This window comes from Desmodus rotundus, chromosome 6 (assembly GCF_022682495.2).
Source record: "Desmodus rotundus isolate HL8 chromosome 6, HLdesRot8A.1, whole genome shotgun sequence".
Classification (NCBI taxonomy): domain Eukaryota; kingdom Metazoa; phylum Chordata; class Mammalia; order Chiroptera; family Phyllostomidae; genus Desmodus; species Desmodus rotundus.
In genome coordinates, this window is record NC_071392.1 from 112,496,064 (window position 1) to 112,522,055 (window position 25,992).

At 46.8% G+C, this 25,992-nt stretch overlaps 1 protein-coding gene across 1 annotated transcript; it reads left to right on the forward strand.

The window, feature by feature from the left end:
- The first annotated feature begins 1,501 nt into the window (after positions 1 to 1,501).
- On the forward strand, positions 1,502 to 25,743 carry GSS (glutathione synthetase). The gene is made up of 13 exons (XM_024559808.4): positions 1,502 to 1,619; positions 4,136 to 4,270; positions 10,077 to 10,222; positions 12,488 to 12,563; positions 12,855 to 12,994; positions 13,725 to 13,841; positions 16,841 to 16,921; positions 17,022 to 17,099; positions 18,720 to 18,786; positions 21,951 to 22,145; positions 22,645 to 22,726; positions 24,108 to 24,297; positions 25,195 to 25,743. The coding sequence occupies exons 2-13, from the start codon at positions 4,142 to 4,144 to the stop codon at positions 25,316 to 25,318; spliced, it is 1,425 nt and encodes a 474-aa protein (XP_024415576.2). The 5' UTR covers positions 1,502 to 1,619; positions 4,136 to 4,141; the 3' UTR covers positions 25,319 to 25,743.
- Positions 25,744 to 25,992: the final 249 nt, after the last annotated feature.

Below are 25,992 nucleotides of genomic sequence, written 5' to 3' on the forward strand. Positions count from 1 at the left end.
CTCAGTCATTGCCTCATCATCTCACAATGCCCTGGTAGCTCGCTCTCTCTGGCCTTACTTAGTCTCCCCACTTGCAAACCATTTGCCACACTGTAACCAGCACCAAACACAAAACAGACCATGTTTCTCCCCTGCTTGAAACTTTTTAATTTAACATTTCAACCCTTTTTCCCCCAAAGATATTTATCTATTTTTAGAGAAAGGGGAAGGGAAAGAGAGAAACATCAAGGTGTGGTTGCCTCTTGTGTGCCTCCTACTGGGGACCTGGCCCACAACCCAAACATGTGCCCTGCCTGGGAATTGAACCCTTAACCCTTTGCTTCCCAGTCCCATGCTCAATCCACTGAACTACACCAGTCAGGTCCACTCTGCTTGAAACTCTTAAGACCAACTTCCCATTGTTCATTGGACAAATGCAAAACTCCTTACTCTGGCATCCAAAGCTCCCCCTCCAAGACTGAGCTCCTTTCTAATAGCCTGCTTCAACTCCCAGGCCCTTCTCAGTATCCACACCAAACTCCTAATTGGCTCTGAAACAATCCAAGCCACACTCACAATTATTTGCCTTTGCAGTTTCTGTTGGTGCACTTGAAACACTGTCCCCAATCCTGCCTCTCACCTCCACCCCTACTTCCTTCACTGCCTACACATTTCTACCTATCCAAGACCCCCAAAGTGATTCCCCAGAAAATCACTCTTTACAGGTCTACCTTCTTAATTAGTTGTGAAAGCAGGGGCTCTGTCTTATTCATGGTTAATTCACTAGAGCCTGGACTGAATTCAGTTTAACTACAATTCTTATAAAGTGCTTCAGATTGAGAACAACCCTATCATAAACCAGAAAGAAAAAACAGTTAAAGCGTTGGAAACCTGCCAAGGAGTGAGGTGTGGGTAGATATCAAGAATCTGCATTTAAAAAAACAAAAAACAAAGAAAAACTATCCCAGATCCTGATACAAGTGATTGTGGACATTTTGAGAAACACTGGGTAACCCTCACCAGTTCCTAACTTTAAAATTGCTAGAAAAGTGAAAGTGTTTTCCTTTTGCCTCTAAGGCTTTCCCTACAGCTGTCATGGGTTAGCAGGTGGGCTTTTCCGGGACCCGGCTGGGCCGAAAACAAGCCTGGGTTCCATCACTGGCTCAGCCCTTAACGTGCTATGGGACCCTGCGCCAGCCTCTGACCCTCTCTGGGCCTCTATTACCACACCTACCCCCACCAGCTGTGTCCCCGAGGACTACCCCGAGGTAGTGACTGCCCCATTCTGGGTGTGCTTCCCCATCTTACACCGGACGTCACCAACTCTGACGCCCTACGGCGTGTGCAAAGCCGCCAACACCCGGCCGACCGACACAGCCTGACTCCTCCTCTCCTTCCCAAAGTGTTGACTGCCTGGGTCCAGCCCACGCAGCCCTAAAGCCAAAGCCACTCCCACACGGACTGCCCCTTCCCGGCCGCCGTCCAGCTCCACTCGCACTGGTCTCCTCCCCCACTTTGCACTTTAGGCCCCACCGGGCCAGTCCGCGCAAGCGCATTGGATCGCACGGAGACCCCGCCCCCTGGACCTCGAGTAACGGCGCGAGGGGCCAGAGCACCGTGCGCCGCGGGACCGAGAGCAAGTATGTTGGGGGAGTGGCAACGGCGGCTGGCAAGGGTCACGCTTCCTCCGGAGGAAGGATGTGAGGGAGGGGAGGGGCCTGGCCAGCGACTGGCACCCCGGAGGTCAGATCTTGTAGATCAAACTCAGTGGCTGGAACCGGGGAACTGGTGTCCAGTGAGGGGGTTGGTCTGGTGCGTGTTGCTCTCACGTTTCCCAGATCTTCTGACTTCAGATGGGGCCTCTGTCGGGAACATGGAGCCAGATTTAAAAAAAAAAAAGTAGGAGCGATTAAAGCCAAACTTTGTCCAGGGTGGGAACCCGCAAGCCCATGAACTGGGGCAGGCCTAGGCAAGAGACCGTGTTGTTAACCTCGGCCTTCACTCAGGCACTGGCCCTGCCCTCGGGGTAAGGTCCGGCCGGGTTTCCGTGTGGGCGTTGTAACGCTTTTGGTTATCTGGCCCCAATCTGTCATTCATTCATCATTTTTTCATTTAACATTCAATTGAATAGGGTAGTAGGTGCTGGGGGTAGAGAAGTGATGAAGACAGACACGGTGCAGGGAAATGTAAAGGGCTGTAGAAGCCCTGGATGGAGAAGAACAAGGACGACTTCTAAAACAAAGTCAGGAACCTGGTTAGGAGTGGCAGGGAGTGTTCCAAAGAGGAACAACAGCATGTGCCAAGACCTGGAAGCGGGACAGAGGCTGCTGTATGCTCATCACTGAAGATAATCTCATTATGAATCTTTTTAGTGCCGAGGGTGTTTCGTGCTAGGCTCCTAACAGTCCAGATGGAGAGAAATCAGGGAATTCAAAGGACTATATATTTAGATAGACTCCACAGGATTTGGGGAGAATGGGGTGTAAAAGTATATACAAGGCCTGGGTTCCCCGGGTGGGGTTCATCAGAGGAAGAGCAGATTTGTGGGGAAGCAACAAATTCTACCCTAGTTCTGTGAAGACTCCCAGTAAGCAGTTGGATATTCTAGTTTGAAAGTCAGCAAAGCACTGCTGTAAACGTACAGATTGGAGTGGCATCAGCAAAACAAATAAAGCCACAGGAATGGTTGAGACTGTAGAAGGAGAAAAACAAAGGGCCCAATTGGCATTTTTCATAGTGATTATGTCTTATCTTTCTCTGTGTCCAATACCTACTCAAGGGCCTGGCATTAGGTGCCAGTGAGTGTTTGCCAACTAAACAGAAGCCCAACAGCAGTCAGAGTTGGATTCCCGGAGTTGTGGAGAGATGAGGGCTAATGGAGGGTTCCATTGCTCTAATGTCTAAGTCACAGGTTCTAGTCCTGGCTGTGCCACTGCACTGCTGTGGGACCTCTGACAAGTCTCCCACCTGTAGAGTGGGTACAGCCAAAAAAGAAGCTCTCATGTATAGAGCTCCAAACACTGCTAAGGAATTGCACACAGATTTTTCTCATTTAAGCTGCACGGCAACCTCATTTATAAAGGAAGTAATGTTATGGACTCAAACTCAGGTCTGACTAACCTCAGAGCTTTGTTCTTTACTGTGTCTGCCCCTACCTATCTCTCACCCAACAGGGATGTTGTCAGGACCCTCTTGAAATCACATGCTCATTCTTTCAAAACATTGCGCTGAGGCTGGCAGGCCTTCATGATCGGTCTAGCACCAGCCCTGCCATGGGGACAGGGGTGGAGCTGAATGTGATAGAGGTTACTTGTCATTTTTTAGCTCTCTTCCTGGGGATCACTGAACTGGACAGCCATGTTCTGTCCCTAAAATCAAACGACAGTAGGGCAGAACAAAATTAATGAGTGGTGTTTCCAGATTTTTATCCAGATCTTAAACCCCTAGGGCCTGCTGCAAAATGAATGAATCCACCTCATCTGCGTTTTGTACCATTTCACAAAGGGCCCCGTCCCACTTCCCCGCCCCCATGTAATTTATCTGAGATCTGCTGACGTGGATTGTTGGGGCTAGAACGGAAATGATAACCTATTGCAGTGGTTCCCATCCCAGGAGAACTTGTTAAAAATACAGTTTCGGCCCCTTCATCCCCTCAGACTTCGAGTCAGAATCTCTGAGTGCAGCACAGGAATTTGTATTCTCTCCCAAGCCACCCCCTATCCCCAAATATTCAGCCAGGTTTAGAAACCATTGGTCTACCCCATCCTCCTTGTTTCCCATGTAGAGAATCTGCAGCTTGGGAGGGGAAGGAACTTAACCCAATCACATAAGACATTAGTGCCTGTTTCTCCAATGAAAAGCATTGAGCTGGGAGTCCAGAGACCTGCGATCAAGTCTAGATTTTACCAGTGATTAACTTGGGCAAGTCACTTCACATCTCTGAACCTCTGCTTCCTTACTGTGAGAATAATGCCATCATTCTAGCAATCAAAAGAGAAAGTGGCACTGGAATTGCTTTGCCAAGCTTTGTGTTTTGTGCTCATGGAAGTTGATAAGAGCTGCCAGCCAGTGTTGTCTCCCCTGTACCACACTGCCAGTTTCAGCGGTTGCTGGCCCCCGGCTAACTGTCACCAAGCTCTCCCCTCTCCTGTTGCAGGTTGGGATGGCCAACAGCTGGGGAAGCCTCTTGCAGGATGAGCAGCAGCTAGAGGAGCTGGCACGGCAGGCTGTGGACCGGGCCCTGGCCGAGGGAGTGTTGCTGAGGACCCCACAGGAGCCCAGCTCCTCCGATGTAAGCCCCCAGCCCTTCCAGACCCTGCTCTGATCACACTGCTTCTGCCCATTGTCTGACCCCTGCCAGGCTGGAGGCAACTCCTCTGAGTCATAAATCACATTTTTACTCTTTTATTTACTTATTTTTGTATTTTTAAAAATTTTTATTTATTTATTTTTAGAGAGAGGGGAAGAGAGGAAGAAAAGGAGGGAGACAAACATCAATGTGTGGTTGCCTCTCATGCGCCCCCTACTGGGGACCTGGCCCGCAACCCAGGCATGTGCCCTGACTGGGCATCAAACTGGCTACCCTTGGGTTTGAAGGCCAGCACTCAATCCACTGAGCCACGCCAGCCAGGGTGATTTTATTTTTTAATAACTAATATTGATCTCTAGACGTATGTAAAGTAAAAAGCACCATGCTAGGGTAATCAAATTTAAGTCTGAGACTTAAAGTGTGACTTAGGCAAGTTACTTAGCTCTCTCATCTACAGTTTCTTCAAATATCAAAAAAGGATAATCATGGGACCTACCTCATCAAGTTGGTAAGAGAATTAGAAGAAAATTACTGTGAAGCACTTTGCCTAGTGAGTTACTATTTTTTAGAAAACCCTAATCATACTACCGTCTCTGTAGTTGTTTTGTAGTGCATCTTTCCAGGTCTTTCTCTATGCATTGATATACATATGTATGTATATAAAGAAATATATAGTTTAAAAAAAAAACAAGTTGCATGATACATATTGTTCTGTGATGTGTTTTTTGTTTGTTTTTCATTTAACAGTCTGTCTTAGAACTCTTTCCAACTTCCTCCATTAGGATCAGCTGCATTCTGATGTATAGTATTCCATGTGTGGATAAATCACAGTTTAACTTTCTTCTCCTCGTGGTTATTTAGGGATTTCCAATGCTTTATGACTACAAATAGCACTACAGGGAACATCGCCATACACGCCTGTTCGAGCCCCCGTGTGAGTGTTTCTCTGCAGTTCGTACGTGAAAGCATTATGCAGCTGCTGAGTCCACACCACATCTTACAGAAAGTCTCGTCCTTTAAAACAAAAGCCTCTTTTTATTTTTTGACTAGGTAAAACATCGTCATGCTTCACACCTTAAAGTGTGTCAGAGTTTACACATTAACCCTCCCTCCCACATTCCTTAGCTACCCAGTTCTCCTACCCTGAAGATAACCTGTGTTTTATATGCATAAAGGAAAATATTTATTCTTATTTATTTTTTCAGAGAGCTTATTCATAAAGAGAAAATATGTATTTATTCCTTTTTCCCAGTTTTTACACAAAGAAGAATACTAGACAAGTTCTTCTGCGCTTTACTTTCTTTTACTTAACATTATTCTCATCACTATCCAGATTAGTAACTACAGGGCTGCTGCCGTCTCTTTCCACCAAGACACTTTTGGCTTTGTGTGCCCGGAACCAAGTCAGGGGCCTCGTGGCGAGTCCAGACTTAATAAGTGTTTGCTGAGGCCCGAGTCAATGAGAATGGCTCTCACCAAAGGTCAGCTGAGACTGTGGACGGTGTGCCTCTGGCTTTGGGAATGTCATTGCTTGGTTTGTGAACCTGAGATTTTGTGAACCGCTTGTCTGAACCCGGGCTGTAGCATTTTCTCTTCCAAGACTTTATTTCTTCTGTTAATCAACAGGTATTGTGTGAAGGTCCAACGCTTGGTCTTTCTGGAAGTTGATGAAACCTAGAAAAGGCATAGCCCTCACTTTTCCAATCCAGAGAAAAAAGACAGGAAGTGTGTCTTTTTCACTTAGGAATTAGTAACTCACTGAATCCTCACTGCAGCAGAAATGAGGAAACCAAGGCCCAGAGAGGTTCAGTAACTGCTCCAAGTCATTACATGGTGGTGTAATCGGCAGAGCCAGAATTCAAACTCAAGGACTGCCTCCCCAGGCAGTTACCGCCTCTCCCAGGATACTATGGAGGACACATGGAGGAAGGAGCAATTCATTAGTGGTATTTGAACTAGATCTTAAAAGACATCTACTTTTAGACTCTACTTTCAGGGATCATTTCTATAGTTTGTTAAAAGACAAATGGGGGAAAGGAACAGCATAGCAGAGGCCCCAGACCAGGAAAAGGCAAAAAATGTTTAAGAGAATTCAGCTGACTGCAGGGCACATAAGGGGATGGAGTGGGAAAGAAGGCAGGCCTAAGTCAGACAGCCAAGTGGCTTTGGATACGGGGTGGAGGACAGTCGGAACTTTGTTCTATAGATCAGACTAGCCCTGTGCAGACTGAATGGTTGGCTCCTGCAGTGTTTAGGGAGTTCATTCATTTTTACAAAAAATACACTTGAATAGGGTACAAAATCCAAAAGGGTATTCAGTATAGAATGTCTCCTTTCTCTAGCTACTGTTTTCCTCCCCAGAGGTATGCATTGTTTACAGTTCTTTTTGGTTTTTTAATATATTTTATTGATTATGCTGTTGCAGTTGTCCCATTTCCCCCCCTTCACCTCCCTCCTCCCTGCACACCCCCTCCCTCCCACATTCCCCCCCCCTATAGTTCACGTCCATGGGTCATACATTTAAGTTCTTTGGCTTCTACATTTCCTATACTATTCTTACCCTTCCCCTGTCTATTTTCCACCTACCATTTATGATATTTATTCACTGTACCTTCCCCCTCCCTCCCCCTCCCACTCCCCTGTTGATAACCCTCCATGTGATCTCCATTCTGTGGTTCTGTTCCTGTTCTAGTTGTTGGCTTAGTTTGCTTTTGTTTTTGTTTTAGGTGTGGTTGTTAATAACTGTGAGTTTGCTGTCATTTTACTGTTCATATTTTTTATCTTCTTTTTCTTAGATAAATCCCTTTAACATTTCATATAATAAGGGCTTGGTGATGATGAACTCCTTGAACTTGACCTTATCTGAGAAGCACTTTATCTGCCCTTCCATTCTGAATGAAAGCTTTGCTGGATAGAGTAATCTTGGATGTAGGTCCTTGCCTTTCATGACTTGGAATACTTCTTTCCAGCCCCTTCTTGCCTGTAAAGTCTCTTTTGAGAAAACAGCTGACAGTCTTATGGGAACTCCTTTGTAGGTAACTGTGTCCTTTTCTCTTGCTGCTTCTAAGATTCTCTCCTTCTCTTTAATCTTGGGTAATGTAATTATGATGTACCTTGGCATGTTCCTCCTTGGGTCCAGCTTCTTTGGGACTCTCTGAGCTTCCTGGACTTCCTGGAAGTCTAGTTCCTTTGCCAGATTAGGGAAGTTCTCTTTCATTATTTGTTCAGATAAGTTTTCCATTTCTTGCTCTTCCTATTCTCCTTCTCGTACCCCTGTAATTCGGATGTTGGAACATTTAAAGATGTCCTGGAGGTTCCTAAGCCTCTCCTCATTTTTCTGAATTCTTGTTTCTTCCTTCTTTTCTGGTTGGATGTTTCTTTCTTCCTTCTGGTCCACACCGTTGATTTTGAGTTCCAGTTTCCTTCCTATCACTATTGTTTCCCTCTCCATTTTCCTTTGTTTCTCTTAGCATAGCCTTCATATGTTCATCTAATTTGTGACCAAATTCAACCAATTCTGTGAGCATCCTGATTACCAGTGTTTTGAACTGTGCATCTGATAGGTTAGCTGTCTCTTCTTCGCTTAGTTGTATTTTTTTCTGGAGCTTTGATCTGTTCTTTCATTTGGGGCATTTTTTTTTTTTTTTTTTGGTTCTGGCAGGCCTGTTACATAAAGGGGTGGAGCCTTAGGTGTTCACTGGGGCGGGGTAACGCTGGTCACTGCACTGTGATGCTGTATGTGGGGGAGGGGCCGAGAGGGAGCAATGGCGCTTGCTTCACTCTCTGTGGGTTTTTGGTCACTCCCTCTGCTACCCACAATCAAATTGGGCCCTTCTGGTGCTGATTCCTGAGTGGGTAGGCTTGTGCATGCTCTAGGCCCCTGTGGATCTCTCCAGCAAACTCTCCTGTGAGGCTGGGAGTTTCTCTCACTGCTACCTCAACCCCCACAGGTGTTTTCAGTCAGTGGTTTGAGGCTTTATTTCCCAGAGCTGGAATGGCTCGCCCTGCTCCACAGTCCGCCACCTCTCTGGGTCTGCCAGCTGCCACCTTGCCACAAGTCCTCCCTGCCCGGCTGCCCATCTCTGCCCCTCCTACTGGTCTGGATGAATGTTCTTCTTTATCTCCTTGGTTGTCAGACTTCCATACAGCTCGATTTTCTGTCAGTTCTGGTTGTTTTTTGTTTTTAAATTGTTGTCCTTCTTTTGGTTGTGCGAGGATGTACAGTGTGTCTACCAACGCCTCCATCTTGGCTGGAAGTCTTACAGTTTTGTTTTTTTACTAGAGTGTCTTTTAAAAAAAGTCAGAGCCAACATTTTTTAAAGTGATGAAATAAAACAAAAGTTCTGGATACCCAGTTTGTCTTGAAAAATCACATCAGCTGTTAACCCTGGCTGACTTTCCTGATGCCCACAGTTGGCTACAGCAGAGTTCCGACTGCGCCCTTTAGATAGGATGGGAGTTCTTCCCATCACTCTGTGTTGTTTCCCTGACTCTGAACAGATGTTAACTGTCACGCATGGGCTACAATTCTTATAGTGGAAGAATATTACTCTGTGTCTGCTTTTCTGTCAAAAGTACAAAACCTGTGTTTCTGCCTTTAGCCTGTGGACAGTGGAGAATAGCTTTGTACTGTTGATCCCCAATTCAAGTGGGCATACAAGTCCTAGCAGAAAAACTTTGGGGTATTTTTTCAGGCCAAATGGGATTGGTTGGAAGAGGCAGAGTTGTGAGATTTCAAGCTGAGGGAACACGCCTGTGATCAGCACACGTGCGCTCAGGTATTAGGTCACCGCTTGTGTGATCTTTGGTCATTCACACCCGTCAAAGCTTCAGGCTGAGCGAGCCTGACTCTCACAAACACACTGCCCTGGTTTTGTCTTAAAGTAGACACTGAGGAGGGCAGTTTAGGAATTATCTACCAGAATTTTAAATGGATTTACCCTAATTACCTGACATTTCCCCTTTTAGAAACTTACCTTCTCCTGCACAAAATACCTAGAATGTATATTCTAGGATATTCACTGAAGCATTGATTGTAATGGTGGATAAAAGGAAACCACCTAATGTTCATGATAAAAGGCTAGATTCAATGAATTGTGGTATATCCAGAGAATGGAATACTATACAGCCATTAAAAGGAATGAAAGTGCTCTATTTGGATGTGTATGGAAATGTCTCTGAAATATGTATAAAGCGAAGGACAGAACAATGTATGTATCATATGCTTTGGTGTGTGTAAAAAATGAGAAAATGGGTATGTATACATATACATTAGCCTAAAAGGATATGTGAGACACTAGTAAACCATTTGCCTCTGGGAAGGAGAACTGGGTCATTAGGGCCAGGGTGGGAGTGAGACATACTTTTCACTGTGTATCCTTCTCTTTCCTTTGAATTTTGTGTCATGTGTTTGTATTATCCGAAATAATATTTTTTAAATAAATATTCAAATGCCAAGTTCAAACACCATAAACTCATACTAACATAATGAATGGCAAACTGACACTAACTCAGAGGTTATATTCAAGAATGTTTCATAAATAAGTTGCCAGGTCATGTTATTCTGTCACCCAAATTCTGGTTTATTTGTTGTTTGGAATCTTGGATGGTATGTGGGTTTCCTGGTTCTGCCAAAGTTCAAAGAATTGAGAATGCAGGTGACCTCTAGGCCTGGCAACCTGAGTCATCCTCTCCAGCCCTGGGGGGGAACGCTTTTAACGGGGTCCCATTTACAGGAAGACAGCCCATTCACAGGTGTCCTACCCCTGCCCACTCTCTCCTCCATCAGGTGGTGAGCTATGCCCCATTCACACTCTTCCCCTCACTGGTCCCCAGTGCCCTGCTGGAACAGGCCTACGCTGTGCAGATGGACTTCAACCTGCTGGTGGATGCTGTCAGCCAGAATGCTGCCTTTCTGGAGCAAACTCTTTCCAGGTGCTGGGTGCTGGGACACTGTGGGGCTGGGAATTGCTGGAACCAAGGGCCTGGAAGACTGGGGAGCTATGAGGTGTTGCTCTGGCATCTGACTTGGTGGAGTGGGGTACAAGTGTCCCCCAGAGGAACAGAAAGTAATAGAAGTCAGGAGAGCTGGCTTCTAATTCTGGCTCCACCACTTATTTAAAAATATGGCCTCAAGCCATATTTTTTAAAAATCTGGGCTTCAGTTTCTTCATCTGTAGAATGGGGTGGTTGGCTTAAATCTAAGGTCCCGTCCAACACTGACATTCTGTGATTCTCTGATCATGACGCTCTCTAAAGACTGAAATTTCCATTTGGGATTAGAGAAGGTCATCATGGTTTTAGAGAAAACAGAGGGCAAGTGAGGTTATTGGGTTTAAAGTCATATTTGCTACTACTTCTCCAGCCAGTGGCCCTTTCTTGTCCTTCAAAGCCTCTCATCTCTTGGTGGGACGGGGTGCAGATGGGGAAACGAGGAGACAGAACACCTGAAACGACTTACCCCAGCCACCTCTTTCTGCCTCTTTTCCCTTGATCATTTTTCCCTTGGCCCTTGGGCAAGGGAAATTACTTTAGAATTACATTCTTTATTTTAGAATGAAATATAAGTAAATTATATATATACATATATATATATATATGCACCACACATATATTTGTGTGTATGTATAATAGAAAAACTAGACATATATGTAATTGCATGTCTGACTAACTTTTCAAAAGAAAACACTTAATTTTGTTAGAGACAGAATCTGTTTAAAATGTGTACCTTGGTGTGAGGGTGAATATGACAGGGGATCGTGTGGTAAGACGTTTGAAAACCATTGACTTGGAGCTGAAACACAATGAGTCGTGAATGTACAAACCTGACCACCCCTGTCTTTCTTGGGATGGGCCTGGCTTTCGTACCTCTGCTTCGGGATTGTGGGAAGTATGAGCAATCTGATGTATGACCTTTACCCTAAAGAAGCCGTTATGGGGGAGACTTTCCCTGCAGCCCGTCGCTGCAACCCATGTTCCCCTCACCTGTGAAATACTCACAAACCCTAGCTTGAAGGGAGAAGAGCCCCAGGAGCACATGTGTGAGTATAGACCCCTAGAGTCTGGGGTTGAAGGGAAGCACCTCATCAGAAGTGGGAAAATGTGTTCCAACTTCGCTGGAGGCTAAAGTCCAGCTGGGGACTCCACTCCTCCCCAAGGGCTGGGAAGTCCTGTGAGAGAGCTGGCTGGGGAGCAGATGAACTTCAGGGCTGGCCTGAGCTGCTTGGGCTCAGTGGGGCCCCTGTAACAGGATGAGCCTGCGAGTCAGGCTGGGGCAGGCAGGCAGAGACCATCCTGAATCTTAAGAGATAACAAGTGTGGCATTAGTTACCTGTGGGTGCCTCTCCCTGAGGCTCCAGAAAACCACACTGGTGGGGCTCACCCTATGCCACAGCAGCACACTGGGCCATGAAGATGAGCCAGCACAGACACGGTCGTACCCTCATGTGGTTTATAGTCAAATGGGAGAGACAGTGCTAATAATCACGCAAATAAAATGGAAAGTTGCCACAGCAGTCAGGACAGTATAGGAGAGGTCCACAGGGCTATGAAATCACGTAGCAGTGGGACCAGGCAGGGAAGGCTTTCCTGAGGAGATCACATCACCTGAGGACTGGTTGAAGGAAAAAAAATAGGATATTTAGCTGGAGTCAAAAAACTCCTGTTGGGGCACAGGGTATAACTGCTGTCTTCTAATCTCTGAGGGCTGCCATACAAGAGGAAGAGAAAACCTGTTCTGGGAGGTCCCAGAGTATAGGGGAAACTACAGAGAGTTAATGATAAGTCAGTCAGAAAGCTTACAGCCATCAGAGCTATTTAAGTATCGAATGGTTATGTCATGCCATTTCTGAGTTCTTCTTGGGACCAGACACTATGTTCAATTCTGTACATGAAACATTTTATTTACTCCTTACCACAACTGTGTGATATAAATATAACTTTTCCTCTTCATTTTACCTTTGAGCAAACTGAGATACAGAGAGGTGTAGTGATTCTTTAAGGTTTCCTATTAGTAAGTGGTAGAGCTGGGATTTCAACCCGGCCACCTGGCTCCAGAGCTGGGTTCTGAACCACGGTTCTCTAGCAGGTGTTCAGGTTCCAGTCAGTAGAACCCAGAGGGGATTCAGGAATCAGTGGACAGGGGTAGAACTCCTTGACCTTTAAGGTTCCATGTAACCCAGAAAATGTTTCCTCCTCCAGCACCATCAAAAGGGACACCTTTACTGCTCGTCTCTTTGACATCCACAAGCAAGTCCTGAAAGAGGGCATTGCCCAGGTAACCAACCATTCCCTCCAGTCTGAGACCTGCCCCTCCACATCGCCCCCACCACACCTTTTGGTTTTAACTAGAAGAATTTAAGCCCAGGTCCTGAACTCAGGGGAACCTGCCTCTCATTGGGTTTGAACCTCACTGGCCAATCCTGGGAAGACCATAACAATGTCTGGGAGTGTTAGCCAGCATCTCTAATCTCTCTCTACGTTATGCGCATGATACCTGTCTGCTCTGTGGCTAGACCGTCCGAGTCAGACATTGGCAAATGTCCTCAGCCTTCCGTTTTCCCCACAGACTGTGTTCCTGGGCCTGAATCGCTCAGACTACATGTTCCAGCGCAGTGCAGATGGCTCCCCAGCCCTGAAACAGATTGAAATCAACACCATCTCTGCCAGCTTTGGGGGCCTGGCCTCCCGGACCCCAGCCGTGCACCAGTAGGTCCCTTGGGCAGCCCTGGGCATACCAGTGGGTAATAGCCTGATGAGCCTACAGTCAGGTGGGGGCAGGGATCTCCAACTCTCCAACTCGGACTTTGCCTTCCAGGGCCCTGGGTCACGTGTTGTTCTCCCCTCCTCCCAAACCCCCTGGCCCAGGAGCACAGTTTCCACTTGTAATTACGTCTCGGTATTTCAGGTAGAGAAGGGACCTCATAGTTCATTCGGTCCCACCCCCTTATTGTACAAGTTAGTGTTCCAGACAGGGGGAACAGTATCTACAAGGGTCCTGAGGTGAGACAGAGCTCCCATGTTTGAAGGTCTGAAAGGCAGAGCGGGATGCAGAGGCTTCCCATCTGAGGGTTGGACCATAATAGCATCTACTTCTAGCCAGCAGTGATGCTCCAGGTTGCTATAATTCCAGATGTCCACAGCAGGATTCCAGGCAGTACCTGGAGCTCAAGGAAAGGGGTTCCAGCTCATTGGGAGGCTGGTGTGGAGTGGAAGCACAGGGTCTTAGGGCTCCTCTGAGCATATATACCAGGGGCCAGGGTTAAGGCAACCCAGCATATTCTAGCCTAAGTTGGATTCTACAGGAATATGATGGTAAGATGCTTTTTAATGCCCAGCTGATTCTCAAAGCGATGTTCCTCTAACTGTCTGTGAGTCGCAGACAAAGGGGGTCTTTCGGGTCTATCCAATTACTGAACAGACGTTTCTCCTCCAACAGACATGTTCTCAGTGTCCTGGGTAAGACCAAAGAAGCTGCCAAGATCCTCTCCAATAATCCCAGCAGAGGACTGGCCCTGGGGATTGCCAAAGCCTGGGAGCTCTACGGCTCAGCCAAGTAAGGGGGAGAACAAGTGGCAGAAGAATCCTGCTCTAGATTCAGCATTCATGGGTGCAGCAACTTCTTCACCTGACATCATTAGGGAACGAGCAAACTCTTCTCTAGGAATAGAGAAGCTGAACACTCGTAAGGGCCAAAATCATTTTAATGGAGGTTTGGGCTTCCTTCTTAAATAAAAGATACTGACTGTAATTTAATCTTTCCACGTAGGCTCAAGGTCACCATTATGACTGTCAGGGACCGCATCGCGCAGGTGCTGCCTGGAGGTAGAAAGACTGCGAGACTGTCTACCTGCGCTAATGGCCCCAACTGTTAGGCTCTGAGCTCTCCTTCTTTTACTTCCTAGTTTTTCTCTGTCTCACTGTTATCTGTGTGCTTGAATTTGGAATCCTCCACTCCCACCCCTATACCTCCTTTCCGATTTGCTGTGGTTCATTCGGAAAAGCAAATGTCTAACAAGTGTGAGGGCTGCTTTGATAAATAAGTGCATAAGCTTTGATTTAGGCATTTTAGTGTCTGTTTTAACTGCTTAGAGGCAGTTTTTGCTTCCTTCCTATTTCTTAGCCATGTTACCAATGTGTGAAGATGCTAGGTAGGTGGCTTCTGGATAAGTGAGGGCCACCGTCCTGACAGCTGTTGCAGTGTTAATGAGCTCTCATCAGTGTTCTCGCGCTTGGAGAGTCAAATAGGTACTTCTGCTGACCCAGCTATTGACCTTTGCTAAGTCTGCTCTTTTCTCTGTGTCAGTGTCTTCATCTGTAAAATGAGCATAATAATACCTGAAAGGGTGGCAGTGAGAATTAAATGAAATCATGGATATGAAAAATTCTTTAAAAAACTCGAGGATCCTTATGTGAGACTTTTAATATTAATAATAATAACTGCCTTTTAAGGACTATTAGTATCATTTTATAGAGGAGCAAAATGAGGGCTTCTCAGAGGTTGAATAACTTGCTCTAAGTCACACAGCTAGTAATTCTAGAATTCATGTTTTTCTGCCTCTAAAGCCTGTGTTCTCTACTACGTCCTACCTCCAAGACGAACGGTCCCATAGTATAGATTGCAAAACTGAGGCTCAGGAATTTGTAGAGCAGATGAATTTTGATCAATTACCTTATACTTTGCAAGAATTTTTTAAAAGGAAGGCTGGAAAATTATGATTTAAATTTAGACATTTATTCGAACTCTTTCAAAATATAGTATATGTGATTGGAATGGGTAGAGATAAGAAAGGGGGATCTTCGGTATAAAAGGTTGGGAATTATGATCTATTTAACACCCTTATTTTATACATGAGGAAATCAGGGCTCAAGGACAGAAGCTGACTTGCCCAAGGTCAGGTGATACCACAGGTCACTGACAGAGCCGGGACTGTGACTCAGGAATCCTCACTCCCAGCCAGCATGGTACTGCCATTTCACCTTCCTTAGGTGACAACGTTTCTAGTCCTTATCCTGACGGACTGCTCAGAACTGAAGGCAGGAGGAGGATCATATGTTTTCTGAGTCTGGCTCTGATTATTTAGTAGAGAGCAGGCTGACTTCATTAACCAGGGCATGTAGTTCCACTTTAATCTACAGCCTCCAACCTCTCTTCTTCGTGTCTTCTTAGAGGTGGACCAGCCTGGGCCAAGGTGCCACCTTCCCATCTATGAGCAGGGCAGATCAGGCTGCAAAGTGAAAAGCAAGGCCATTGGCCTTTGGGATTCTCCCAGAACAAGATGGCTTGAGGGAGCACCATTTCCAGCTTGTCTCTCAGACACTAAGCTGAGCCAAGACTCAGCTTAATGTCGGGCAGCCCAGGAGAGGCCGCATACTAGGGCCTGTATTTCAGCTAAGTGGAACCAGGCAGAGGTTAGGAAGACGCAGAGACAAACAGACAAGAGGCCAAGTACAGGAGGTCAGGAATCCGCACTGAGAGCTCTAAGCCAAAGTGTGCCCATCCAAGAGTCTCAGCAAGAAGCCACGGGCACAGAGGAGTACAGCTACAGCAAAAATGGAGTGTGGTGCTGCTGAGCGTTGGCTCTAAGAGAGTCCTGTGGGGGGTTGGACCTGCCTTTGACAGCCGAAAACAGCTTGGTTGGTAGCCAAATGGGCAGTTCCCTGGCATTAGCTTTTCTCTGAGTCCTTAAGCTCGTGTTTCATTAAAAACCATGTGAATAAGCAGAAAGTAAGAGACCAAGTAAACCCCAGTGATCCCATTAATACCGTGGGATCAGAAATGGCCCTGTGTAGCCAGGTTCCCAGTTGGGGGTGTGCGAGAGGCAACCCGTGGATGTCTGTGTTTCTCTTCCTCTCTTTCTCCCTCCCTTCTCCTCTCTCTAAAAATAAACAAACAATATCGTTTAAAAAAGAGTGGCCCTGTGTACATCAAAAGAATGTTGGGAGACCCCAGGAGGAGATAATTTCTTATTTATAGTTGGCGCTGTAGCATTTCTATAGGATTCCATTCTATTCTAGCATTTCATGCAAGAATCAAAAACTGTTTTATTATGTCCTTTACTATCTAGTAATAGGGTCATTAGTCCCAACCTCCAGCATTGTTCTTTACAAAAGATTCTTTAGTACTCTCACCTGTTCATTCTTCCAGAAAGATTTTAGAACTGTGTTCTAAGAAAAAGTCCTCTTGGGTTTTTGAGGGGTTTTTTTATTGGTATTCTATTATAGTTGTCCCAGTTTTTCCCCCTTTTCCCTCCTCCACCCAGCCCACCCCCTTGAGATGGTTTTAAATCTGAATTTTAATTTGCACAGAGAGTTGACACCATTGCAGTATTTCACCTGCCTGCTAGAGAAGGGGCAAAGACATCTTTACTTTTTCAAGTTTCTATTTTCAGGAAATAATGTGCTGTAGCCGCAGGTATCTGCCCGAGGCAGTGCTGAATTGAGATAGTGTCTGCTCTTTCAGGGAAGCTGTGCTCTTTCGCACGCCTGAAAGGGGTGGCACAGTGAGAGTATACGCTTTATAGCCACCGTGGGCCACCTGTGCTCTTTCCCCAGAGCTCTGGTGCTACTGATTGCTCAGGAGAAGGAAAGGAACATATTTGACCAGCGTGCCATAGAGAATGAGCTACTGGCCAGGTAAGTAAAAGAGGGGAGACCTCCAGGTGTGGCCCAGGATTGGGGAGAGCCACTCAGAACACAGCATGCACTCCCTATGACCCCTGCCCATCTTTCCCAGGAACATCCACGTGATCCGGCGAAGGTTTGAAGACGTCTCTGAAAAGGGATCTTTGGATGGAGACCGAAAGCTGTTTGTGTAAGTGTGCAGGGAACGTTCCCCGAGGGTCCGATAGAGGGCTGGTTTTGGAAACTCATCCTTTCACCCACTTGCCCCAAATGATCCTTGCTTCTGGGAGATGTGATAACTTACTTCTCCCTGAATTTCAGGGGTGAACTCTGAAATATCCCATCATTCCAGGAAATTGTGGAGAAGGCTAACCAAGTTCTGCTTCTAAAGGGCTGTATCAGAGCTGCTGACATACTAGATAAGGGCCTTCTTAAAATAATCTTGGTTTTCATGTGCCCTTGTGCTCCCTAAAGCTTCTTGTCCCTCTTGGTGGCTAGTCAGGTCAGGCCTGAGCAGTTGGGCTGGGCAGTCAGGGAGGAGGAGGAGTAGCTGGCTTATTCTGTGACTGATCTGGGACCTGCCCTCTGAGCTCTGGAAAGACTTTCAGGGGCCTGGATTGGTGCTCCAAGCCAGACCCTGCACTTCCCGCCAGGGACCACCACCAGGTGACTTTAGTACCACATTTTTTGGATAGTATTGCTTGCAGCACACTTATGTAGACCTGAAATTTTATGATTCTTAAAATTAAGAACCTCCATGGAATTTTACAATACCATTGACTATTTTCAAAATGTACTTATTTATCATAACAAAACAAAGTCATTAATTTACCTTCCAGATAAGCCAATAAATATTAAATAAATCAAGGAAAAGGGGAAGCAGTTCAAAAGACAGTCTGTGTCTTTATTTTTTGTTAATTAATTAATTTATTTTTCATCCTCACTCGAGAACATGCTTATTAGTTTTAGAGAGAGGGAAGGGAGGGAGAGAGACAGAAATATCCAAACCCGTAACCCAGTCATATGTCCTGACCAGGAATCAAACCCCTTGGTTTACAGACCAGTGCTCCAACTGAGCCACACCGGTCAGGGCGACAGTCTGTGTCTTAACTAGACTCCTAACTTGGCATCTCCCCACATCACTCCGCCATTAGAACAAAAATCTCAGTCTGCCCTGGCTGCTGTGGCTCAGTTGGCTGGAGTGTTAGCTCGTGTATCAAAGGATCACAGATTTGATTCCCTGTTAGGGCATGCACCTAGGTTGTGGGTTTGATTCCGGTCAGGGTAAGTATGGGAGGCAACCAATCAATGTTTCTCTCTCACATTGAAGTTTCTTGCTCTCTCCCTCCCCTTTCCCTTCTCTATAAAATCAATAAATAGATCCTTGGGAGAGGTGGGAATCGAACCGGTGACCCTGCACTTTGCACATGACACCCAACCAACTGGGCTACACTGGTCAGTGCACAAGGGCATTTTTCTAAGTGTGGCCATGTGATTCTGCTGCTCAGTAATTCTGAACCCAGTTTTTAAAAATTTACCTAATTTCCTTCTTGTTTCCCTCTGGCCTTCCTTGAATGACTCTAGATCTGGAATATTCAAAAGCGTTCCTTACTGAAGACTCTATGTTTTTAGTGGAAGCAGTGGTATGTGGGTATCTATACTCTCACTGGTTCCAATGAACCCCTGTGCAGGCTGCCCCTTTGGACTTTCAAAGTAGCCAAACTCATTCTGATGCACCCTGAAATAGATTGAAGCACCGAACACATCAGTTATAGTTTAACACAGCAGCTTTCTCCAACCTGTGTTCTAGGGACGGCCAGGAAATTGCTGTGGTTTACTTCCGGGATGGCTACATGCCGAGTCAGTACAACCTACAGGTTGGTATCTTCTGTTCAACCATTCTTTGCCTCCTGGGTTGTACTATCGTTCCTCAGACCCAACTCAGGGGTCACAGCGATCTGGGTTTTTTTCTGAGCTCTGGATTCAGTACTTCCTCAGAGAACTTGCTGCTGGAACCTCCTATCCTGTGAACTTTTTGCTCCCTCTCACTCTCTACAAACACACTGTCTCCTAGAACCCGAATCCCCAGTGCTTTAGCCATTTATACTGTTTCTGGGGATATGCTGGCAATGTTTAACAGTCATTTTTCTGGAGGGATAGTCCCAATTTGTAGCATTTGCTGATTTCTGGGGCGTAAATACTCCCTTTTATGGCCGATTTCAAGCTACCCAACTTAGCATCTCTAAAAGCAGGTTTGAGGGAGGATGGGTGCAGTGAACCGTCACTCGCTGACGCAGCCCAGTTTCACCACCCCACTGACTGTTTCCTTCCCACCACCTCTTTTTACTCTTGTCTGCCTTAGAAAGTTTCTGCCACCTGCCCGTTCTTGTTAGTGACAGTAATGATATCACCTTATCTTGTTATCCCTACCGTGTAGCTTCAAAATTATTTTTGGCATCCATTGTTTCATTTAATCCTACAACCACCCTATGAGGCATATAATTATTCTCATTATACCAATGGAAGAACAAAGGTTTGGAGAGATGCAAGGGCTTACAGAAGGTCCCACAGGGAGTTCTGAGGCTTCGCGACTCTCAGGCCAATGGCATTCCTAGTATGTCATTCCCCCTGCCCCTAATCTACAGCTTGGAGAGGCTAAGAAGCCTTGCTTTCAGTTCGGAGAAGGTGAAGGAGGAAATAAGTTAGGAAATACCACTAGGGGCCATGAGCCTTTGGCTCTGCCTCCGTGTGCCCCGGGTAGATTCCTGACCCTTTCTGGGCTCAGTTTCTGTAAATGCTGAGGGAACTACACTAGAAAATTGAGGGAGCTCCTTCTAGATCTATTGTTCTTTGAATATAGGATTCTCCTAAGGCCTAGCTGTATAGGGAGCAGCTCTACAAAAGGTCTATTCTTCTAGAAAGTGGTTAGCAGTGGTTCGAAGCTCACTGACTACAGAAGAGAGGAACTGTCTATTTGGAAAATGGTCTCAGGTTCCAGGACAGGAGGTTTGGGGGAAGGAGCCAAAGAAAACTTTAAAAAGAAAGAAATCAAGCTAGTAAGAAAGGAAATTAGTTCATCTGGGGATATTTTAGAATATCCCCAGGAACCGAGAAGCTCAGACCAGGATTAGAACATGGACATAAGTCTGCAAGGCTTAATGAGTTGCTAAATTGACCCTGAGCAGCCCCCTGCTCCTCTGAGTTTTGCTTTCTGCTTCTAACATCAGGGTACTTATCTGGGCTTATTTCTGATGTTCTTGGCACCTGCAACTCCGCCTGGAATATCCACCTAGCAGTTAGGTGCCTAGGGTTATTGGTAAAGACCAGCCAAGGTACTGCAAGTAGATGATTATATCAAAAGAAAGACAGCATGAGCAAGGGATGGGGGTGGGGGCGGGGTAGGGAGGTGGGCATTGTTCCTCAGACCATAGCCTTGATCCTGCTGTGGGCAGTTTGATGTGGTCTGGCATCAAGGGCAGACTGTCTCCCTCGTGCCTGAGAATGGGGCTAGAGCAGGGAGTCATGTCCCTCTGCTTTTCTCTGCCTCTCGCACCCTAAACTCCTGGCATACCAGACCTTTTATCCCGTGATTACCCACCTGTAGGCCTTTGCTTCTGTTAACCTGAGTACAGCAAGGTCCTCAAATAACATCGTTTCATTATAACGTTGATGAAGGAAAAAAATGTATTCCCAGCTGGAGGCACTGTCTCTGGAGTTTGCATGTTCTCCCCATTTCCGCATGGGTTTTCTCCCAGTACTTCCGTTTCCTCCTACATCCCAAAGATGATGAACTGGTATGTTTAAATTGTCCCAGTCTGAGTGAGAGTGTGGGGGTGGGATGTGAGTGTACCTTGTAATGGAAGGCTGTCCCGTCCAGGACTGGTTCCAGCCTGGCGTCCTGAACTGCTGGGATAGGCTCCTCCTCCCGCAACCCTGGACTGGACTAAGTGGGTTGGAAAGTCATTATCTTACTCGTTTTTATTAATCTTTCTTCAATGTATGCATAACTCCCATTTCAGTGTTTAATATTAGAAATGTTTGGGTCTTTATTTAGAAGTTTGGTGATGTTTTTGTGACCAGAAATATGCCGTAGGAACTTAACTCTTGTTTATATCAATTAGCCTATGCTAAAATTGGTTTCGTTATGCATTGTTTTGCTTAGTCATGGTTTCCAAGAATCTATCAACAGTGTTAAGTGAAGACTTACTGTGCTTCTTCCCTATTGAGTCTCCCGTCTGACTCTTCCTGTCACTCAGGTTTCACACTACTAAACAATAACAAATATTTATTAAGAACCTACGAAGTGCCAGGCGCTGTGCTGGCGCTGGGGATACAACAGGAACAAAGACAGACAATAAGGGTCTGGTGCTTAGGGAGCTCACAGTCTGGTCAGGCAGGTGAACATCAAATAGGAAACAAAATAGAAAAAATGTTTTCTAGTTGGAGGAAACTCTGAATGGAACAACAGGACGAAAATATAGAGAGTTACAGGGAAACCCACACTAAATAGGGTGATTTGAGAAGATGACTTTGAGGCAAGACTTAAGGATGAGAAGGATCCAACCATCCTTTGCAAGAGTCAGAAGGAAGAGAATTCCAGGCAGAGGGAAAGGCAGCAAATGCAAAGGGCCTTGGGCAGGAATGATGTTTGTGTGTTTGCGGATTGGCAGGACTGCGTGGCTAGAATGTGGGAGTGGGGTAGAGTGTTGGCAGAGAATGAGGTCGAGAAGTAGAGAGTTTGGATTTTATTCACAGTGCAGTGGGAAACAAGTGTCCTATCCTCTTCAGACTTCTTCACCAACTTTTTCTGAGCTTTTGGACCTTATATCATTTTCCCTTTTAATTATAGTCTTGTATCAGTGTGCTAGACTGAGCTCCCTGAGGGCGAGAATCCTGCAGATTGGGAGGGGCCACACCTGCCTCCCCAGGGTGTTGCAGTGACCCTGGGAGACAATGAATGTGAGGATAGAAAGCACAGTACCTGGCCCCTCCTGGACAGCTGATGTGATGTGAAGTAAAATTCCTCATTTTTTCTCTGCAGAACTGGGAAGCACGCCTCCTGTTGGAGAGGTCATGTGCTGTCAAGTGCCCAGATATTGCCACCCAGTTGGCTGGAACTAAGAAGGTGCAGCAGGAGCTGAGCAGAGTGGGCGTGCTGGAGGCATTGCTCCCTGGCCAGCCTGAGGCCGTGGCCCGCCTCCGTGCCACTTTTGCTGGCCTCTACTCACTGGACATGGTAGGTGAGCAGCCTGTTTCCCCCACCATAGGCCTCCTAGGTGGCAGGGACCCAGAGCCCAATGTGTTGGAGAGGCTGGAGCTGGTACTGGGCTGGACTTGGGTCAGTGATGCTCTGGGAGAACCCCGAGAGTCCTGGGGAGGAGGGCTGGAACCCACTGTAAACTCGGCAAAGGCGCAGATGGAGACGGTAACCAGAGGGAGAGACTGAAGCAGACAAGAGTTAGGGAATATCTGTACGTGCTTTCCAGGCCTCCTGCTGCAGACCCCTGAATTGTTGTCAGAGAAAACTTGTTCTCTTGTACTTGCTGCTTCAGGGGTCTTTGAGGGGCAGGAGGTGGGGGGGTGTAACATCCATATAGTATCATCCAGCCTAAAGGGGCTTACGGCTCTTCCCCCAAATGCTCTCCTTCTGATGCTGCTCTGCACAACCAACAGGACCTCAGCTCCTGCCTCTTTGGCCTAAAACTGCTGATGACTGCTTTTTTACCTCCTGCCAGGGTGAAGAAGGAGACCAGGCCATCGCTGAGGCCCTTGCTGCTCCTAGTCGGTTTGTGCTAAAGCCCCAGAGAGAAGGTGGAGGTAGGTGGATCCCCATTTGCAAGGCTGCTCGGTGAAAAGGGGCTAGTAGGCTTTCACCAGCTGACCGGCACTTGCTATGGGCACAGTCCCAGGCTCCGAGAGATAGAAGAACTGACACGGGCCCTCACCTTGGACAGTGTCCCAGGAGACTCTGACCCAGGGCTGTAGAGCACAGGGAATCTGATTACCCAGCATTTGAGGATTGGGACTAGTTTAGTCTGCAGTGCCTGTGGGTGGGTTGTGGGGGAGTGGGATGAAGACATATCAGGACTTTGGATGTCTTCCTGCCCAGATTGAACTCCTTGAGAGCAAGGATCATTTCTGCCTCACAGACTGAGAAGAAATGGTTTTTGATCTTGGTCTGAAGGAATAGGTAGGAGTTTCCCAAAAGGAAAAGAGAGAACAGCATACCATCAGAAGGAGCAACCTTAAGCAAAAGCACTGGTCCCTGAAAATGTGGTATGTTTAGAGATTAAAGGGTTAACAGTGAGGCTGGAGTACAACATGGGAAATGGGAGGAGACAAGGATTTGGGCTGGAAAAGATGGTTTGGGACCTGATTATAAAGGATGTTGAATAGATAATTTTATCCTAAGGGTAGTGGGAAGTCATTAGAGAGTTTTAATGAGGGAAGAGATGCACCATTGATTCAGGATCCATGTTTCAGCCATGGTAGAGCATGTCTTGGAATGAGGGGGAACATTAGTAGCAGAAACCATAGTTGTCCAGAAGAGCAATGCAGAGGTCTGGGCCAGGGCTGTGGCAGTGTGGAGTACAGACTGAAGAGATGTGTCTGAATGGGTGAGGTAATAGCGGGGGAGTTCAGTATGACTCAGGGATGCCCTTTGCCTTATTGGGAGGAGGAAGGTCTAAGATGGGCAGGTTCAGGCAGAAGTAATGGGTTCTGTTTGGACATGTTGAGTTTGTTTTGGTGACCCATGGGGTATCCATGTGATGTCTCGAGTAGGCAGCTTAAGTTAAAGATTTAGGAGTTAATAAGTTATAGGATATAGATAGAGACTTGAAAGAGATCTTCCTGAAAAAAGTGTGTACATGGAGGAGAGAACAAGGCTGGATGACCAATTCCTTGGGAATCCCGACATTTAAGAGAGGCAGGAGCCAGTCAGAGAGGCTGAGCAGTAATAGCCATAGACAGGTAGGAGGAGAACCAGGGCAGGATGGTGTGGTGGAAGGTGGGTTCACCTTTGTGAGTCAGGCCTGTTAACGTAAGATTCCCTCCTCAGGACTCAGGCCTGCTCTGGCTTCTCTGAGCTGGTGTCGGGAACTGAGGCTGCTGACTTGTCCACATGGCCCCAGAAGTGGGAGCATGGGGTGGAGAAGTTGGGCACAGAATCCAGGGTGACTAGCCAGTGGAATTGCAGGTAACAACCTATATGGGGAAGAGATGGTGCAGGCCCTGGAGCGGCTCAAAGACAGTGAAGAGAGAGCCTCCTACATCCTAATGGAGAAGATTGAGCCTGAGCCTTTTGGGAATTGCCTACTACGGCCTGGAAGCCCTGTCCGAGTGTCCCAGTGCATCTCAGAGCTGGGCATCTTCGGGGTCTATGTCAGGTGAGCTGGTCAGGAGGGGCTCCTGCTTTCCAGGGGGCCAGCCAAGAAAGCCTGGAGGGAAGCACTGGATGGGAGTGGCCCTGCCAATCCCTAACTGCATTTCCATATCTAGTAAATCAGCCTGGTGATGAGAAAATCCCTGGACTAGAAGGAGACCCCAGGGAAGAAGAGAGTTTGGGTCCAGTTCCCAGGCTACCAGGGGTTCTGGGGAAAGGTGGGATGGGCCAGCTAGAGGATACTCAGTGGCTTTGAAATTCTGAGTGGCCCCTGGGTTTGGATTTGAACACTAAGAAATCCGGAAGAGAGGAAGACTTGTGAATTTATAAGGAACTGTTCCTGGTCCCTCATACCACTTCCTTCAAAATACTCAGGGCAAGGTAGGAATACCAGATCCTACCATGCTCCCCACCAGGGCCTGCTCTCTCTATAATCCCCTCTAACCACTTGCAGCATCTCTGCCAGCCTCTCCTAATCCCTCCCCAACACCCCACATCTTTCTCACCACCCCAGACCCTCCCCACCACCACAGACATCTTAAGAGAAGTGGAGAAGGAAATTTACAACTATAGAACATGAAATGTGAGCCTGGCATCATGTTACGCTAAGTGCTTTTCCTGTTTTATTTAATCCTTATGAACATCTTGCAAAATGAGAGGTATTATCCCTATTTAAAATGGAAGAAACTGATATTTAAAAAGGCCAAGTAACTTGCTCAAAGACACAGAGCTAGTAATTTCCAACCTAGGATGCAAACCCAAGTCTTATTCTAAAACCCTCACATTTTCTTGGGTGTAGTTAGTCACCCATGTACTGGTCAGCTGGGACCAGGGAAGGTCCTGGGTTTGAGGGCCGAGTCTAGGTGACAGAGTTGTGTGTCCCCTGTTCACATTCCTATAGGCAGGGAAAGAAACTTGTGATGAACAAGCACGTGGGACATCTGCTTCGAACCAAAGCCATCGAACACGCAGATGGTGGTGTGGCAGCAGGAGTGGCAGTCCTGGACAACCCATACCCTGTGTGAGGGCACAGCCAGGCCCGCCCCGGCTTCGCTCAAGAGACCTTCTATCCCTTGTACTTGTCATTCCTCTCCTAGTCCTCCTGAGAGGTGCTTTTCTTCCCCCACCTCGGGAGGGCTGGACTCTTCTAGAGACCCCAGAGTCTTCATGGAAGGGTGAATGCTGGGTACCTCCTGTCTGAGCACTAGAGAAGCTGTGTTTCCCTTAGGTGAGATCTAGAAGGCCCTAAATCCTAAGGGCATGCGTACAGCTGAAAGGGAGCTGACCCGAGGTAAGAGTCCGTAGCACTGCCACCCTCCTGTCAGTCCCTCGTCAGCCTTTGCAGCAGGTCTCTGTCGGACTTGGGATAGGACTTAGGGATAGGAAGAGTGGGGTGGAAGGGCATAGCCCTTCCCCACCTCTGCCTTAAATAAAACTACATTTCTGATTCTGTGATTGCTTGGTTTGTACAATTAAAGGAAGGAGGATCTTTAATCTGGGCCAGCCCACTGAAGGTGGATTGGAGCAGGGGAAGTGGTTTGGTTCTAATCAGAGTCTCCCTAGCTCCAGACCCTATGAATAGGACCTTGAAGCATCCTTAGTGACTCACTAATGCTCTTGAGGGATCATAGGGAGGAGAGAGGGCCCCTAGCAGGAGCCAGAGGGAGGGCAACCGTGATGGGACAGCACAATTGTGAAC

What these genes read in the sequence shown, in the direction of transcription:
- GSS (XM_024559808.4), top strand. Translation starts at nt 4,142, where the DNA reads ATGGCCAACAGCTGGGGAAGCCTCTTGCAGGATGAGCAGCAGCTAGAG. An exon ending in GAGCTCTACGGCTCAGCCAA is followed by an intron (nt 13,842 to 16,840) that starts GTAAGGGGGAGA and finishes CTCTTTCCCCAG; the next exon opens with AGCTCTGGTGCTACTGATTG. An exon ending in GAGAATGAGCTACTGGCCAG is followed by an intron (nt 16,922 to 17,021) that starts GTAAGTAAAAGA and finishes CATCTTTCCCAG; the next exon opens with GAACATCCACGTGATCCGGC.